Source organism: Furipterus horrens, unplaced genomic scaffold (assembly GCF_987537825.1).
Source record: "Furipterus horrens unplaced genomic scaffold, mFurHor1.1.pri manual_scaffold_11, whole genome shotgun sequence".
Taxonomy (NCBI): Eukaryota; Metazoa; Chordata; class Mammalia; order Chiroptera; family Furipteridae; genus Furipterus; species Furipterus horrens.
Window position 1 is genome coordinate 53797685 of NW_028327181.1, and position 18342 is coordinate 53816026.

The following is an 18342-nucleotide window of genomic DNA, read 5'->3' on the forward strand; positions in this document are numbered from 1 at the left end:
CGATTCTTTCTCATCTTTTTCCAGATCTTTTGTTAATTCTGTAAGCCACCTGATAACAATGGCCCTGAACTGAGCCTCTGACAGGTTTCTTATTTGTTCATCTGTCAGATTCTTCATCTGTTGCCTGGTGAGCTGCGCCACCGGGATTTCTATAGTTGTCTGCCTCATTTTGACAGATGCGTTTTGTTTTCTTGGGCCGGCTATAGGGGGCAGTGCCTGTGTACTCGTCACGACCCAGTGACCGGCTGCGATCCGCAACCTTTCTCGCTGCGCTGTGGCGCTTTGTGTGGGGGCGGGGGTCCAAGATGGATTCACACAGTTATTCCGCTAGGAGACCGGGATCCGTCCTCCCGCCCTCTGGGCCTCACTGTTCAAGGCGATGTGGTGGCTGCTTTCCCCAGCGCTGGGGCTGCAAGCTGCCGGGGGTTCGACTGCAGCCGGGATTGTTCTCCCTGCCACTGGGATTGTTCTCCCTGCCGCTGTCCCTGGTGCGACCGCAAACAGCGCCACCCACTTTCGCTCTTACCTGCCCAAAGGGCGCCGCTGGTTTATAACTTCATACGTTGGGCTTCCGTGTAGTTTTATTTTCTGGAATTTCTAGTTATCTTTTGTTTTGAAGTAGTTGTATTCCTCTCTAGTTGTAGAGGGAGACCGAGCGTGTCCGTCTAAGCCTCCATCTTGGCCGGAAGTCCTGAGTTCTTTAATATTGATCTTTTTTTTCTTGACATAAAACCTAGTTGACGGATACAAAGAAGAAGGTAGATGATGACTTGGGAACCATTGAGAGTTTGGAGGAGGCCAAAAAGAAGCTTCTCAAAGACATGGAGGCGCTGAGCCAGCGCCTGGAGGAGAAGGCCCTGGCCTACGACAAGCTGGAGAAGACCAAGAACCGGCTGCAGCAGGAGCTGGACGACCTGGTGGTGGACCTGGACCACCAGCGCCAGATCGTGTCCAACTTGGAAAAGAAGCAGAAGAAGTTTGATCAGGTGGGTCTTTCTCCACAGTCCTGCGCCCCAGGACCAGGGCCTCCCATCGTCTCCTCCTGGCCAAGCTCTCAGTTTTATTTTAGTTTAAAATCATGTTTTCTTATTTAAAAGCAATACACATTTACAGCAAAATTGCAAAGTAGCAGAAAAGCAGAAGACAATAAGGGAACATCGTAATCTTCTAGTAGTATTCTTAGCAACAAGTCAGACATAGAATTAATGAGAACTTACGTTGCTTTTTAAATTGCTTTTACTATTTCCCTGTGCCATTCCGTACAGCTGTTAGCAGAAGAGAAGAACGTCTCGGCTCGCTATGCAGAAGAGCGAGACCGTGCAGAAGCAGAGGCCAGAGAGAAGGAGACCAAAGCCCTGTCGTTGGCCCGGGCCCTTGAGGAGGCGCTGGAGGCCAAGGAGGAGTTCGAGAGGCAGAACAAGCAGCTGCGGGCAGACATGGAGGACCTAATGAGCTCCAAGGACGATGTGGGGAAGAACGTGAGTGGCCCCGGGGGCGGGTCTCGTCAGGGGGCACAGGCAGCACCTTTGCAGTGCCTGAGGGACCTGGGGACGCCTTGCCCGATAGCGATGTGGTGTGGGAGCGCTTGGCCTATGTGTAAAGGAGGGATTGACGTCATCTGGAATAAACTGGCAGGCGTGCTGCCATCCCTTCTCAGTGTGGGGTTCTTGTAGCAGCACCTGCAGCAGTGAGGGTTTGGTTCCCACCCCTTTCATGGGCCCTCCCTGCCCTCACCTGCATTCCGCGGGCTGGGGGGGGGCTCTAAACGGAGGGTTTCCTTGTTCCTGCGGCAGCACGTAGTTACCAGACACAAGCACCGCCAGGTCCCTCAGACAAAGGGAGTGGGGTCTGTCCCCAGCCCGGAGCCGGGGCCTGGAGAGGAGCGACCCGGGACAGCAGCTCCCTCTGACCTGGGACCCCCAGTGAGACTCCGCTGTTTTCTCTGAGGACTCCCGATGCTTTGGGGACTTAGTCACAGTTTGGAAATCCCTGTGGCACTGCTTATCCTTCCTCCGCACATATCTGCCCCAAGAGCTGCGATGGTTTGTGTACCCGCACCCCTCCCTCAGTATATAACGTGTTAAGGGTAGTGAAGTGAGCCTGGGCCTAGGAATCAAAACCAGGGTCAGGACTTGGCTTTTCCACCAGCTCCCATTCTGACCAGGAGAAGCCACTTAACCTCTCTAGGCCTAAGTTTGCTCATCTCTCAAATGGACGTTATATTTACCCAATTTCATGAGGCCCCTGCAGGTGTGCTTTGCAAAGCAGAGTCCTCTATGAAGGTGCCATCCCATTTTCATGGGACCTGGGCTCTCCAGCCACATCATTGGGAGGGAGAACTGTCCTGCCTTTCTTCTGAGTCTGTCCTATAACCTCATGGCCGGGGGACCAGCCCCATGGCTAAGAGAAAGCCCCCAGAGCAGAAATGTAGGGCGAGAACTCCACAGTTGATTCCTTTCTCTTGTTCCAGATTAGTTTTCTCTAGAATAACTGACAGTCATACATTTATCCCACAAACATTTCTTTTGTGCCTGTGACATGCCAGAAACTGAAGAAACAGAGCCGGGAATCCCAAGGGGATGCACGGCAGCGCCTGCGCACGCCTGTTGGCGGGTTGTCTTGGAATCGGGCCGTGAGGTGGGAGCACTTGGCTCAGAGAACTAGGTGAACGTTGGTGGTGGGGATCTTGGTCCAGAGAAAGGTCAGGCCTCTTATCTGTCCCCTGCTTCACAGGCCTGATGCACCCTAATATCTAGGCTTCCACACGGGCATTTTCAGTACAAATGCTCTTTTCCGCAGCAAGGAAGGACGCGCCACAGTGCCTGTGGCAGACGGCAGGCGGGTGCCGGCCAGCGGACGAGCTCTCTGACACCACACTCTTCTCCTTGTTCTTGGGCTTTTAAAGACCTCTCAGGGGCAAGGTCATCAGGGACAAATTGATTACAGAACACACGTGAACGCGGAAGTCGGTGCTGTCATTGAAGTGGTGGGCTCTGACGTGAGCAGCTGCAGCTGCCGCAGAGGGAGGGGCGGGGTGTGAGCGGTGTGTCGGGAAGCTGGCCCGGGTGCCTGGCGCACCACCTGCTGTGCAGGGCCTATAGGGCAGGAGGAAGGCTGCTGTCCCTGCTGGGCCCCTGCTGACGGGGAACTCTCTCCTGATACTTTCTGTGGCGTAGGTTCATGAACTGGAAAAATCCAAACGGGCCCTAGAGCAGCAGGTGGAAGAGATGAGGACGCAGCTGGAAGAGCTGGAAGATGAGCTTCAGGCAACAGAAGATGCCAAGCTTCGCCTGGAGGTCAACATGCAGGCCATGAAGGCCCAGTTTGAGAGAGACCTGCAGACCAGAGACGAGCAGAATGAAGAAAAAAAGCGGCTGCTGATTAAACAGGTGGGTTGAAGGCAGTATGGCCTCCGGGGCAAGCGCCTGTTCACTCTCAAAGCCCCGTTTGGGGTCAATAGCCTGTTCATTAACATTTGGACACATTAGCTGAAGTAAAATTTATTTGGTCACTTGATAATTTTATTCTTTACAGTTTAATGTAGTTGGTTTGATTTCCCATTTCTCAGACAGGGTCATTGCTGCTTACCTGCCAGGATGCTTATCAGTTGAAAAGCCCTCAGTAAAACCTCAAGGGGGCATGTAGTTAGATTCAAGTTCTGTGCGTCCTGGCATAGCCGGGGAAGGAGAGAATCCAGACGCACCCGACAGGCCATGCAGCGGGTTTGCAGTTCAGGTCCGTGTCCTCGTTAAACTACTCTTTATCTTAAAAAGTTGCTAGGCACTTACGATTTGTATTCTTTCCTAAGTGTATGTTAAACTTCTAAAAGTTTACTTTCAAATATTTTTGTGGATATTGTGACACTCCCTTGGAGTTCATGGTAGTATCAAATCTTAGATTATTTAATTTTTTAATTTTCATTCCACCGATATTATATTAGTCACTAGTGCTAGATAACAAATGACCTCAAGTTTAGTGGCTTAAAACACCACTTGCTGAGTCCCAGCTTCTGTGGGTCAGGAACTCTGAACTCACGCAGCGAGACGCACCATCCGAAGGCCTGGCGGGGCTGGGGCCCTCGTCCCACTGGCTCCCCCACGCGGTGTTGGCCCGATACCACAGCCCCCGGCCCCGTCGGCCTCTCCAGGCTGCCTGAGTGTCCCTGGAGGGAACTTTCCTAGCAGGTTGTCCTGTGTCTTCCAGTTTTGCTGCGTCACCTACAAATGAGCTTGAGATGGGGGGCGCCGCCTCCTTAGGTTCCCTTGTAGTAGTCAGGGGACGTGGTGTGTGCCAGGTGGTTTGTCAAGACCTCTGTGAACAAAATTCAACTAGTGTCGTTTTCTGTGAGTAATAATAACTGCTTGGCAGCAGAGAGCAGCGTGCAGAGTAGCCAGAGGCCTATAGGACGACGGGCTGCCTGTTCTCTACCAGAGGACACCTGCGTCTGACCAGACATGACATGATACTGTCCCTTAGGTGCGGGAGCTCGAGGCAGAGCTAGAGGATGAGCGGAAACAGCGGGCTCTTGCTGTTGCTTCAAAGAAGAAAATGGAAATAGACTTGAAGGACCTTGAAGCTCAAATTGAGGCTGCAAACAAAGCTCGGGATGAAGTAATCAAGCAGCTTCGTAAACTTCAGGTATGTGTCGCCAACTATCGTTATTGCTGAGATGGAACACGACAGGACCCATGAAGCTGGGGGGCAGCTTTGCGGCACCTAGCCCGCTACCCTTGGCCATGGGCTGTGGTAGCAACCACAAGGGTGGCACACGCCCAAGCACGGATGGACAGAGCCGGGATGGGGTCAGCAGGTGGAGCCTCCACCAGCGGGAACGGGCTCCTCAGGCTCCAAGCAGCTTCTGATGGTGCTTAACCAACACAGCCACTGAGCCGCCAGCGCAGATGGGTTTGACCCCCCTCCTTTATTGCCTGAGTCTCGGTGATCTTTCCGTTTGATTTTAACCATTGCTTTTGCTACTCAGAGGCTGTGCTGGTTTTCACTCTCACAACGACAAAAAGGGATTTCTATAAAAATTCACTACTTGGCAGGATGGAATGGGCCCTCTCATAACTTCTCGGGGGGGGGGGGGTATTTGTCATTTGGAACAAAAGCTGTAGAAAAATTCCATGCCTTTGACCTTGGTGATTCCATGTCTTGAGAATTTATTCTAACAAAATATAAAGACGAGAAAAATATTTCTATACCAAGATCACAGCTGGCCTGTTATTTTTAAGAGCAAAAATGGAAACCACTAAATGTAAGTGGACCGACAGCCATGTAAATGATGGAGGTGTGTTTGCAGTGACAGCCAGGGAGCTGCAGTGCAGGGCAATTTAGTTTATAATCCTGCACACACAGTGCATAGATTTTTGCATATACACATGTAGATACACATACTTAGGAAAAAGTTTAGAAGTCAATCCCTGGATAATAGATTTATGAGTAACTTATTTGCTTGTACTTTTAAAAAGCTAAATACAAAGGTTTTATTTTTATTAGCTAATTACAAGGTTATTAAGTTTATTACAAAGAATATAAATAATGTGACTTTATTTAATAGCTTTATTGAGATAAAATTCACACACCATACAATTTACGTGTTTTTAGTGAATTCATAGTGGTGAGCAGTCATTGCCACTAATTCTGAGCACGCTGGTTCCCTCTGAAAGGAACCTCTACCCCTTAACTGTCTCTGCTCTCTCTGCCACATTCCGAGCTAATCAGCTGCTGGTCTACCTTCCGTCTGTAGATTAGCCTATGCTGCACATTCGATGCAAGTGGCACCAGACAATACGTGGCTTTTGTGACTGGCTTCTTTCACTGAGCCTGTTTTCACAGTTCATCCATGTGGTAGCTAGCAATGAATAAGTATTTTGTTCCTTTTTATTACCAAATAATATTTATTCCATTGTATAGATATTTGTACCACATCTTATTAATCCATCAGTTGATGGACATTTGGATTATTTCAACTTTTTGCCCACTATGACAATGCTGCTATGAACATTCACATATTTGTGTGGACTGTGCTTTCAGTTTTGTTACGTGTATATCTAAGCACGGAATTGCTAAGTCATATGATAACTTCAATTTTAAGGAACTGCCAAACCTTTCCACAGTGACTACCACTTTACATTCCTACCAGCGGTGTACAAGGGCTCCTATTCCTCTACATCTTCACCAACACTTACTGTTGTCTCTCTCTTCGTTACAGCCATCCCCGTGGGCATAAAGTGGTTCCTCATTTCCCTAATGACTAATGCTGCTGGCCATCTTTTCTTGTGCTAATATTTATTGGCCATTATCTTATTTGGAAAAAAAAGGCTTTCAATCTTCCACTCATCTTTTTGAGTTGTTTTTAATAATTGAGTTGTAACGTTTCTGTATAATTTTAAATGTTTCTTATAAGATATAGCTGACTTGTCTGTTCACTCAAATTATTTACAGCACTAAAGTTTTAATTTTGATGGAGTCCATTTTATTTATTTTTTGTTTCTTGTGCCTTTTTAAATTATATCTATGAAACCACTGCCTGATTCAAGGTCATGATTTATTGCTATGTATTCTCTTAAGAGTTTTATACTTTACTTTTTTTTTTTTTAATCTTTATGCAAGAATATGGTTTTGTTCTGGTTTTTTAATTGATTTCAGAGAGAGGGGAAATGAGGGGGAGAGAGAGAACCATCAGTTGGTTGCCTCCCGTACACACCTAGGTGGGGAATCAGACCCACAAACATTTGGTGCATGGGGTGATGTTCCGAGCCACCCAGCTAGGGATACTTTACTCTTTTATAAACTCCATTTTGAGTTAATTTTTTTATATGGTTTTATGTTATAAACTCAACTTCATTATTCTGGATGTGGATATCCAGTTGTCCCAGAATCATTTATTAAAAAAGACTATTCTTTCCCTCGTTGACTTAATTATATTCCATTGATTTATATGTCTGTCCTTATGCAAATACCACAGTCTTGATTACCACAGCTTTATAAATTTTGAAATTTGGAAGTGTGACTTCAACTTTGTCCTTCTTTTCCAAGATTGTTTAGCTATCCAGGTCCTTTGCAATTCGATGTGAATTTTGTCAATTGCTGCATAAAAAATAAGTAAATAAAGTTTTAAAAGCCAGCTCAGGTTTTGATGTTATGTTGACTCAGTAGATCAATTTGGAGAGTATCACTGTCTTAACAGTGTTGTCTTCTGGTCCATGAACATGGCCATCTCTCCATTTATTTAGCGATTTAATTTTTTTCAATGATGTTTTATATTTTATAGTCTTTGGTGTACAAGCCTTACACTTTTTTAGCTAAGTTGATGCCTTAGCATTTCACTCTTTGTGATGCTATTTTAAGTATAATCATTTTTCTTAATTTTTAGAATGTTTATAATTAGTGTACAGAAATACAACTGATTTTTGTATATTGATCTTGTATTCTGCAAACTTCTTGAACTCATTTATTCATTCTAGTGGGTGTTTGTTTGGTTTTTTTAAATGAATTTCTTAAGATTTTCTATATACAAGACCATATCATCTACAGGTTGAGCTAGTTTTATTTCTTTCTTTCCAATCTAGATGTCTTTTGTATCTTTGTCTTGGCCTAACTGCTTTGACTAAGTTCTCCGTTAGTGTTAAACAGAAGTGACAAAGTCAGACATCCCTGTCTTGCTCCTGATCTTAGGGGCAAAGCATTCAGTTTTTGACCATTAAGTATGACAATAGCTGTCAGTTTTTCAATGATGCCCTATCTCAGAGTTGAGAACGTCTCTATTCAGCTCATTGCTTTTATAATGAAAGGGTGTTAGATTTTGTCAAATACTACTTCTGAATATTGAGATGATTATATGGTTATATTCATTTTTGTTGTGAAACCAATCTTGCATTGCTCATATAAATCTCACTTATCTGGTAGGATGTAGTGAGGTGTAATATACAATTTTTTATATGTTGATGGATTCAGTTTGCTACTATTTTGTTGAGGATTTTTGTATATATTCATAACGAATATCGATCTAAATGTTTTCTTGGGATATCTTTGTCATTTTTATATATACTTATATATTTACAATGAATGTACATTACTTCCATAATCTAGAAAAATGTTTAAAACTAAGAATGAAAACTATCCCAAGACTGTCTTCTGTTTATCTTTAGGCTCAGATGAAGGATTATCAGCGTGAACTAGAAGAAGCTCGTGCATCCCGGGATGAGATTTTTGCTCAATCCAAAGAGAGTGAGAAGAAATTAAAGAGTCTGGAAGCAGAAATCCTTCAACTACAGGAGGTTGGTTTGCTTGCTTATTCTTCTGTTTGTTCAGTGAATATTTGCCCTTGCAGTTTCTCCAAGATCAGATAAATATAAGTATCTTTGCAGCCTTGTGAAATTTCACTTTCCATTTTTAATATATTACTAGTATATATATATATAGTTGATTTGTAGTTTTATTGCTTATGGTTAGAGAACATTGAGAGTCGAGCCGTTTATAAACATTCCTTGTGTGCCAAAAATGAACATGTATTCGTCAATGAAGTAGAATGTACACTTCATCATGCAGTGGGTCGGCAGTGTCCCCAAGGGTGATGGGGCTCTGGGGGCCTGTCTTCCGGAGCGTTACCCAAGTTCCCAAACGCCGTGCAGCCCAGCGCTTCTCAGGAAGCCGGAGTGTTTCTTTTATAGGCCTTCAGACAAGGGGCCGTTGCATTAGAGAGAAGACTGATCTGGAAAGCGAGCCCCGCCCTCCCGTCCACTTGTGTTTTTCCTTACCTCAGACAGACACCTTGTTCATCTGGGTTATAGGCCGCAGGGTCCCTCAGCCTGTCTGTAGCGCACGCAGCAGTGGTCAGGAGGGAGCCCTCCTGGGCCCCGGAAACTGGACCACAGGAGGCCAGATGGTAGAGCTTTTGTTAACCAGAGGCCTCCGGGTCCGGCCCTGAGTATCATGCCTGCTGCCATCACTTCTGGACTCGTGCTCTGTCCCGTGCGTTAGGGTTCCGTGTTCTGGAACCCAGGCCTACACCCTGTGCACAAACACAAGAGGCGGGGGCACACAGACGAACCCCTCTAATGCAGCCCTGCCCCGCAGGCATCGTGAGGTGTGCTTTTGCCCATATGGCACCTTGTAGAAGGGACTCTGGATAAGGAGGGAGTCAGAACCCCGAGTTTCTGCTGCTGACCCACCTTGAGACTTCAGGCAAGTCCCTGCGTCTGTGTGGTCCTCAGCTTCATCCATAAACTGAGGGAGAGGGTGCAGCTCTCAAGTTCTGAGAATATGACCCAGCTGGGGCGAGAGATGCAGCCTGACACCCGCCTGTGGAAAAACCCTCTTTCCAAGGACATTCGTGGGGAAGCAGCCATCAGGCAGCGCTTCCTGCAGAGGGCCGGCCGGCCGGTGGCACAAGACAGTTTCCTCGCCCCGGGAGGCCCTGCAGAGCCGCAGAGCCTGACTGGCCAGGGCTCCCATCTCCCTAGAAAGAGGTCACCCCAGAAGCCCAGCTCTCTGAGCCGGAGGCCACAGTCCGCCCGCCTCCTCCCCGTGGGACCTGTGACCCTCCCTCCATTGCACGAGCACCGTGTTTCCCGGGGCCCTGATACTCAGTGGCCTGCCCAGTTAGTGTGCTTGCTCTCCAAACTAGACTACTCCGGTAGGTGACAGAGGCCTTCCCGACCGTGCACTGGTGTGGTTCTGAGCCTGCATAGTTCGTGCTCAGTTTATGATGAAGAAACGGCAGCTTTCTGAGGCGGGCAGGAATGTGTCACTTAACTGGGAAGGGACAGCCCAGGGCTTCCCTCTGCGGACACGGTTGCAGAAGGGTGCTGGCACAGCACCACCTGGCTGGCCTGCACCCAGAGGCTCTCTCAGCCAACCTGCCAGCAGGGTCCCCAGGCCCCGCTGCAGTCTGAGGCACGCAGGGCGCCGCCAGCTTTCACACGGGAGGAGACCGTGAACAGGCGGCACTAAACTCCCGGTCTCGGCCCACTTAGGAACTCGCCTCATCGGAGAGAGCCCGCCGACATGCCGAGCAAGAGAGAGATGAGCTGGCTGACGAGATCGCCAACAGCGCCTCTGGGAAGTGAGTCTGCGGCCGCCGGTGGGGCGCGGGCAGCCCCACTGTTCTCTGGCACCTGCAGTTCAGGCCCCCCGGGCTTGCCTGTTGCACTGAGGGGGCCGTGGGTGGCATAGGGGTCAGTGGTCGGTCAGCCCAGCTGGTCACTCTGGGAAGATGGGCACAGGGTGTGGAGCCTCCAGACGGTGTCCGCCACCGCTGGCGGCCCGACGCGGGCAGCTCACGCCTCCCTGTGCCCGTCACGCGCACACCAGGTGTGAAGGAAGGACGTTCAGAGCCAGCCTGGCTTCTGTAGACTGCACAGCCTGCAATGCAGGCCTTCACTCTCAGGTTCATTAGGTTTGGCGAGTAGAGTCCTCTGACTGACTCATCACAGGCACTTCTAGCATGCCATGAGGAGTTAGCATCTTATCCCATGCACTGGAAAACCAGTGCAGTTTAACCTAGAAATGCCAGGACGTTTGCACTTTTGAAAGCTGCTGCTGCTGGGTGCGGGGAACAGACAAGAGAGGCAGCGGGGAGGCGAGCTGGAAGGCCCCCAAAGGGGCGCAGGCGACAGGTGCTGGGGCTGGACTGCGGTGGCGGGCATGAGGGCAGAGAAACGGGCAGCCTGTTTGGAAGTGTAACCAGCAAGAGCTGACAGATTGGGCAGTGGGTATGGGGAGAGAAAAATGAAGGTACTCAGTTCCTAGCAGCAGGGAGGAAGGAGGTGCCCCCGCGCTTCCCTGGCCATAAAACTGGCACTGAGCTGCGACCCCCTTGCCCCGCCAGGTCCGCACTGCTGGACGAGAAGCGGCGGCTGGAGGCTCGCATTGCACAGCTGGAGGAGGAGCTGGAAGAGGAGCAGAGCAACATGGAGCTGCTCAACGACCGCTTCCGCAAGACCACGCTGCAGGTGGCTCACGCAGCAGCCCGTCACCTGGGAAGGGCTGTGCTGCCCCTCTGACCCAAATGACTAAACCTGCCTGTCCTCTCCAGGTGGACACGCTGAACACAGAGCTGGCGGCTGAGCGCAGTGCTGCCCAGAAGAGTGACAATGCGCGCCAGCAGTTGGAGCGGCAGAATAAGGAGCTGAAGGCCAAGCTGCAGGAGCTAGAGGGTGCTGTCAAGTCCAAGTTCAAGGCTACCATCTCAGCCCTGGAAGCCAAGATTGGGCAGCTGGAGGAGCAGCTTGAGCAGGAAGCCAAGTAAGAGGTGTTCAGTGTGGTAAACCAGAGCTTACACATCTGTGCTACAGAGCAGGTCCAGGCTCAGCCAGTGAGCCAGACACAAACCAAGACACTTGCCCTGTGGGAGTGCCTGTGGCAGGGGAAGAGATGACAGGGACAGATGTCACCAGAGTGAGAAAGAGAAGGTGGTGTGAGCCCTCAGGGAAGGCGGGGCTCACCTGTCAGCTCTTCCAGGACTCAGCTGGTCATACTCTGCCCCATGGTTTTCTGGGTACCTCAGTTTACATCTTTACCCAAAGTTGACTTTCCAACTTGGTGGCATCCCATGAAATGCTATAATTTGTTGACAAGAATGCACTGACCAAAAAAAATTTTTTTTTTTTTTTTTTTTTTGCCCATAGGGACTGCTTGACAGTTTGTCCTATCTTAGATAACCATTCTGAAATTTTTGAGGAATTGCCCAATACAGTTTTTGGCAGGCGTTTACAAACCTATCAGACCTTCAAATTCACCCTTTTGCTGGGGAGCTTGGGGCCCAGAAATACAGGGCCTGTGCTCAAAGCCCAACATCCTCTCCAAGTCAGAGTCCTGCTTCCTACTCCACTGACCTCAAGTAAAACAATTCAGGGTTTGTTGTCAGCTGTAATTAACATGACTCACCCTTGCAGCTAACTCTATCACTGTCCATTTTTACATAACATTTGTCAAGGAATAAAAGGACTTTGTTTTCAGTGGAGTTCACCAAATAAGTTCTCTCTCCTTCATAAGGAACAATGTAGGCCTGTCTAGAAACATGGCGCTCTGACTTCTAACTAAAGTGTGGGAGGTTCACCCCCCCCACACCCCCTGCCATGAACTGCTATAGCCCCCAGCATCATAGTGGGTCTTTGTTTGCCAGGCTAAGGGGTTGGGTGACTGAGGGAACCAAGGGTTCTGTCTTCAGAAAGCCTGCCCTCAGTGTGAGTGACAGGTAGCTGTTACGTGTCGTCTGCACTTTAGAAGATCTCTGCAGTGATGAATCTGCATGTGAAGCGATACTTATTCTGCCTCTCACTGGTAGACTGCATGTTGTGACCAGAAAGGAAGTTTCTGGACCATATTAATCCTGCTGCTGTTCTTGTCAGAGAGGTCCTGGAAAGTTCTCCAATGTACGTCATCTGCCAGGAAAAGGACTTTAAAAAATATGTTCCCCGTCCCAGTTTCATTTCCAGAACTACAAAGACTAATTAATGGATTGATCATCTTCATAGGGAACGAGCAGCAGCCAACAAACTGGTCCGACGTACTGAGAAGAAACTGAAAGAAATCTTCATGCAGGTTGAAGATGAGCGTCGACATGCGGATCAGTATAAAGAACAGGTAAGGGTGAAGGTAGGAGTGTGAAATGCCTTCCACCTTCTACATGCTTTACAAGGAGACGGATGCAGAGCAAGCCAAGTGCTGCCGTCTGGCTGGCTAACATCAGAAAATACCATTGAAACTCTTGATTCGAATGTCTGAACAAACGTGCTGTTTCTGCCAGGCGCTTCTGGGTGCTGGGGATACAGAGATCAGGACATGGCCCCCACCCACAGAGGAGTGGGTGGGAGCTCACTGTGAGGACTTTGAAGTGTGAGGCCTGAACTGCATCTTCAGGTTCTCTGTTTCTCGCCCCGGACCTCTCACTGTCGGTGGGTTTCACTCACCACCATCTCCTCAGTGCCTAGCACAGCGCCTGGGCACAGATAGCAGTCACCATGGACTGGCTGGGTAGGGGGTGGACATAGGATAGAAAGAGAGAAAAAACTATACTGCACATGGAATCCAAATGATTTTCCTTGTCTGCCTCCAGGTATCTTTTTTTTTTTTTTTATGTGTCAAGAGAATGTTCTAATGCCCTGGCCAGATAGCTCAGTTGGTTAAGGCATCGTGCTGATACTTAAGGTTAGAGGTTTGATCCCTGGTCAGGGCACATACAAAAAATACAAGCAGCACCAATAAATGCATAAATGAGTGGAACAACAAACCAGTGTCTTTTTCTCCTTCCCTCCCTAAAATTAATTTTTTAAAAAGACTATATTTTAGTAAGATGTGATAACAGCCTAGGTAGCTGAGGTGCATGGAGCTGAGGACTCTGCTGCCTTCGGCCCAAACCCTTCCCTTTTCTTCCCCTGCTCCAGTCAGGCACCACAACCTTCCCTTCTTCCCCCACCCTCCGAGCCTGACAGCACTGAGGGCAATTCTGGGTGGGCGTGACCTGGGCCTGCAGGAGTGGCCAGTGTCTCCATGGCTCATGCTAGTGCATGGTCGCGTCAGGTCTTCCAGAGTGGCTTTGTACTTGGGTCACAATATAACATCTGAAACACCTGTGTTGAAAGGCATAAAAATGAATGTAGCAGTTCTCTTTCATAATCCCATAGGTCACTCATGAAAAACCTCAAAAGGGTGAAAATAGGGTTTTAATTTTTTTTAAGTTTCCTTTGGCATAGTTTGCTCTGTAGATGCTGGCTTTGCTGAGCACAGCAGACCAATCAGAAGTCTGAGCGCGCACGTGGCTGGTGGGGCGGGAAGCGGGCTAGCAGCTCAGGGTGCAGCGAGTCACCGTGTGGTTGGACTTGATTTGTGTAACTTCCCCAAGATGGAGAAGGCCAATGCCAGGATGAAGCAGCTTAAACGGCAGCTGGAGGAAGCAGAAGAAGAAGCGACACGTGCCAATGCATCTCGGCGTAAACTCCAGCGGGAACTGGATGATGCCACTGAGGCCAACGAGGGTCTGAGCCGCGAGGTCAGCACTCTGAAGAACCGGCTGAGGTGAGCGGCCTCGGGAAGTCTGCCCCCACAGCTAGCAGGGACAGCCGGGTCTGCAGCTCAGGGTTGTCTTTGCTCAAGTGCTTAGACTCCTGTGGTTACTTGTCCTTGCTCTTAAATCCCTTCCCCTTTCCATTCAGGATTTCTGACTTAGTAGTCCTCAAGAACAGAAGAGAAATGGGTTTCGTTTTTGTTTTTGCCTTTTACTAGTGGATGTACAAATACACAACACAGAGCTTGAGAGCCAGGCCCAGCATCCTTCCACGTTCCCACATCCACTGTGAGGAAAGGTCCCAGCCTCCATGAGAAGCAGGGTAGGAGGCTCCTCGCAGGACCTGGCACCATCAGCCCCCCCTCCCACCCTCATCTCCACACTGGGTTTGATGAGCACCAGGGAGAGGGCAAAACACGAGAGAGCCGACCTCTCCCCCAGAGCAGCAGGTTAGCACAGGTGTTGACAAACTGGCCCTTGGCCAAATCCTAACATGCCGGCTTTTTATAGCCAGTGAGCTAAAAGTGGTTTTTATATTGATAAAGGGTTAGAAAAAAGGGTTAGAGACCTGATTTTCTAAATAAAACATTTACTATCTGCCCTTTATAGACATATGAGGTGGGGCTTTGCCTTATCCACCTGCTCCCTTACCGTCTCTGTCACAGGCAGCTGTTAAGTCACAGCCCTGTCCGGAGGACCTCTCCTGCTCAGTGCACTCTGTGCATTGCCAGAACGCTGTTCCCCAGGCACGGTTGTAGGAGAGGTGGGAAAGCCCAGAGCCTTTCCTGACCATGCCCACCCGCCCTCCCCAGGTCATGTGTCCTGAGGAAGGGGTGGAAGTGTGAAGTCATCAGGTGATTGGACAATTTGACAGCCACATGTTCTTGTGTGCTTACCCACATGTCTACCTTCTCTTCCCTCCAGGCGAGGTGGCCCAATCAGCTTCTCTTCAAGCCGATCTGGCCGGCGCCAGCTGCACATTGAAGGGGCTTCCCTGGAGCTGTCAGATGATGACACCGAAAGCAAGACCAGTGATGTCAATGAGACGCAGCCGCCCCCATCGGAGTAGTCACAGGAAGCCACGGAGGCAGTACAGTGGGACACGAAGGAACTCGCTGGCGCCAGCCTGCCCCAGGCCTCCTACAGATTTAGGAAACTGGCAAGCTACGGGACTCCTTACTGAAGATCAACTGTGTCTTAAGGCTTTCCAGCCTGCACATACTGTATCCTGCTTCAGATTTAGGTACAATTGCTCCTTTTTATATATATACATACACAAAACATGCACATTTTAAACAGATTGTCTCATCGTTGCATCTATTTTCCATATATTCATCAAGAGACCATTTTATAATGTTAAGAAGAGAACCCTTTTTCAGACAAACTCCAGACCCTTGTTACCAGTCGCTGGGTTATGGGGGCAGCCCCGTGGTTGTTGCTCAGTCGCTCTGCATGCTCTCTGTCGTACAGACAGGTCACTTAGCTCCGTGTTCATGTGGCCCCGACGCCACAGCCACCTCGAGTCTCTTAGAACATTGTGAACCTAAACTGCACTTGTATCTCTCATTTCCTTCAAATAACGATCAACACTATTTCAGTGAGCAAACTGTGAAAGGGGCTTTGGAAAGATTTGGAGGGGTGGGTTGGATTGGGGGGAGCAGCATTCATTTGGGATTACCATGCCCATCTCCCTTGAGCTGGTGGTATCCCCAGCTTTTCATGTGAACTGTCCTTGGCCAGGGCTGGTCTGTGCATTAGAAAGGCTAGTGGCCACGATGCCGCTGAAGCCCCCGGTGGCAGTAACCACGTGGACTTTGGGGTGGTCTCCTGCCCCTCTGGCTTTGCCAGTGCCCTTCTCCTCACTTCAGGAACGAGCAGCTGCGGGCTCCTGAAAGGAGTTAGTGGGAGGCCCTCCCTTGCCAGCCAGACTTTCGTGCTGACCTTGTAAACTCAGCCGCTGCTTTGAGCCCAAAATGGGAATATTGGTTTTGTGTCCGAGACCTGTTCCAAGTTTGTTGATGAGGTTTACAGACCTCAAGAACAGATGCCATCTGCCTGAATGTTGACATGCCAGTGGATGTGAATCCGTTTTTAGTTTTCCTTTTCTTTTCCCTTCCCTTCGGACAGTGTTACAGTGAACATTTAGCATTTTTGGTTGATAGTTAAGCAAACTGACATTACAGAAAGTGCCTTAGACACTACAGTACTAAGACAACATTAAATATATTATTTGCCTCTGTAACAATTTAATGTATTAAGTTTTGACTGTGCTTCATATCATGTACCTCTCTAGTCAAAGTGGTATTATAAACATTCGGTGACAATGAATCAGTGTTAAATATAAATCCCTGATCCTCTGCAACGTGCTTGAAAACACAAACCTTTTGGGTTAAAAGCTTTAACATCTGTTAGGAAGAATTTATCATGTGGGTTTGGAATCTTTCATTTTACCCCTTTATGAATTGTACTGGCTGTTGACCACCAGACACCTGACTGCAAATATCTTTTCTTGTATTCCCATATTTCTAGACAATGATTTTTGTAAGACAATAAATTTATTCATTATAGATATTTACGCCTGCTCTATTTACTTGGAGGAAAAAGCACCCGTTAAGAATAAACAGACCTCAATAAACAAGACTAATCATGTGAACATGGAATCTGTTTTCTCACCTTCTGTTCTCGTTTCCCATTTCTGAGCTGACTGGAGGCTGGGAGTCACACAGATTCTAAGTGCTGACTGCCAGGTCCACTTTCTGAGGGTGCTGTGCCCCACCACCAGAGTGTCAGATGACAGGCTGATTCTCTGGGCAGTTGTGGCTACAAGTCTTATCCTCACCAAAGGCCTCTGTGTAGAGACGCACTGGGAAAGAAAGGGCCACGGGGCTGGAGACCTGGCTGTTAATAGAAGAGGGAGCAGTCACACAGATTCTAAGTGCTGACTGCCAGGTCCACTTTCTGAGGGTGCTGTGCCCCACCACCAGAGTGTCAGATGACAGGCTGATTCTCTGGGCAGTTGTGGCTACAAGTCTTATCCTCACCAAAGGCCTCTGTGTAGAGACGCACTGGGAAAGAAAGGGCCACGGGGCTGGAGACCTGGCTGTTAATAGAAGAGGGAGCGATTTAGAGCTGCAGGATGAAGCCTCACAGAGGTTTCAGTTAGCAACTTGGGAAGCTGATTACTGGATTAGACTATTTTAAGAAATCCAAGAAGTTTCAGACCGCATTTCCAGGCAGTATACACCTTGAAAACGATTTGGGGCGGATTCAGTGGTAAGACCCAAGGCAGCCTCACTAGTGTGGGCCAATTAGGATGGGCCAGAGAGAAGTAACTAAGGGAGCACAAAGCACATAGGAGATGCTGGCTTTTTTATGACTCTGTAATATTCTTAGGTTAGGCTCATTCTGGTGGTATAAGGTATATATTCAGGCTTCTTGGCAGTGGTGGGAATGTCAACAGTGGGCAGAAGTGCTCCTTTTCTCCTGTGTCACTACCATGGGAGAAAAAAAGGTGAGCTGCAGTTACCACATTGCATAATGTGTTCTCACCCTCACATTCGGGATCTTAGTCCAGGTGTTTGTGGAATTCAGAGGCTGGCATTTCTCAGAAAGGAAGAATGCTTCCCGCCTGGCTGGTTTAGCTGGTGTTAAAGGCACTGTTTCCCAGCTACTCAGCCTATCAGGAGAAACACATCATCTGCATGGACTGATTTCAGTTCCTGATTCCAAAGATGCTAACTAGAAGGAACCTCTTTCTTTACCAAACAACTGCTTTGTAGTCTAAGGAATGGTAGTTCATAAAGCCTTTGCTGAGCATGTAACGCACGTGGAAGACAGTTTATGGGAGCTGAGCTCTGTGTCAGCCCGAGTTGGGCAGCTCCCACCCAGCACGAGTGCAGTTCATAGTGAGAAGGAATCTAGGCAAGACCAGGTAAGCCTTAACCTTTTGCTAAGACAAGAGTTTAGGTGTGGTGAGACGCGGGTTAACATGGAGCCGTCATGCTAACAAATGCCCTGTCTGCTCTGGCCACGTCTGCTCCTTTTTTCATGCATACACGCCGGGGAATTATTTTAAATTGCTTGGGTAAGTATAACACAACTAGTGCTCCTAGCCTGACTGGCTTGAGGGTATAATTCTGACATCAGAAAGACTAGAACCTGTCATACTTTCTTTCTGTCACCAAGTTTCCTATCCTTGCAAACCTCAGCTAAGAGATGTGAGCCAGAAGACCCAACTGTAAACTGTTCTCACTACCAGCCCTCCCTGTGGCTCTGGGCATGACCAACCTGTGGCCCCAGAAGCCAGTGTTGCCAGAACAAGAATGGGAAAG

At 48.6% G+C, this 18342-nt stretch overlaps 1 protein-coding gene across 1 annotated transcript in view; it reads left to right on the forward strand.

Annotated features, from left to right (window-relative positions):
• Positions 1-16121, forward strand: part of MYH10 (myosin heavy chain 10) — a 139457-nt gene extending 123336 nt beyond the window's left edge. Inside the window, exons 31-41 of the mRNA XM_090291349.1 lie at positions 738-986; positions 1266-1478; positions 3177-3389; positions 4477-4638; positions 8154-8282; positions 9981-10069; positions 10835-10958; positions 11042-11250; positions 12483-12591; positions 13850-14022; positions 14936-16121. Of these exons, the coding sequence (XP_090147475.1) occupies positions 738-986; positions 1266-1478; positions 3177-3389; positions 4477-4638; positions 8154-8282; positions 9981-10069; positions 10835-10958; positions 11042-11250; positions 12483-12591; positions 13850-14022; positions 14936-15080 (1815 nt within the window). The 3' untranslated portion in view covers positions 15081-16121. The remainder of the gene's footprint in view (positions 1-737; positions 987-1265; positions 1479-3176; positions 3390-4476; positions 4639-8153; positions 8283-9980; positions 10070-10834; positions 10959-11041; positions 11251-12482; positions 12592-13849; positions 14023-14935) is intronic.
• Positions 16122-18342: the final 2221 nt, after the last annotated feature.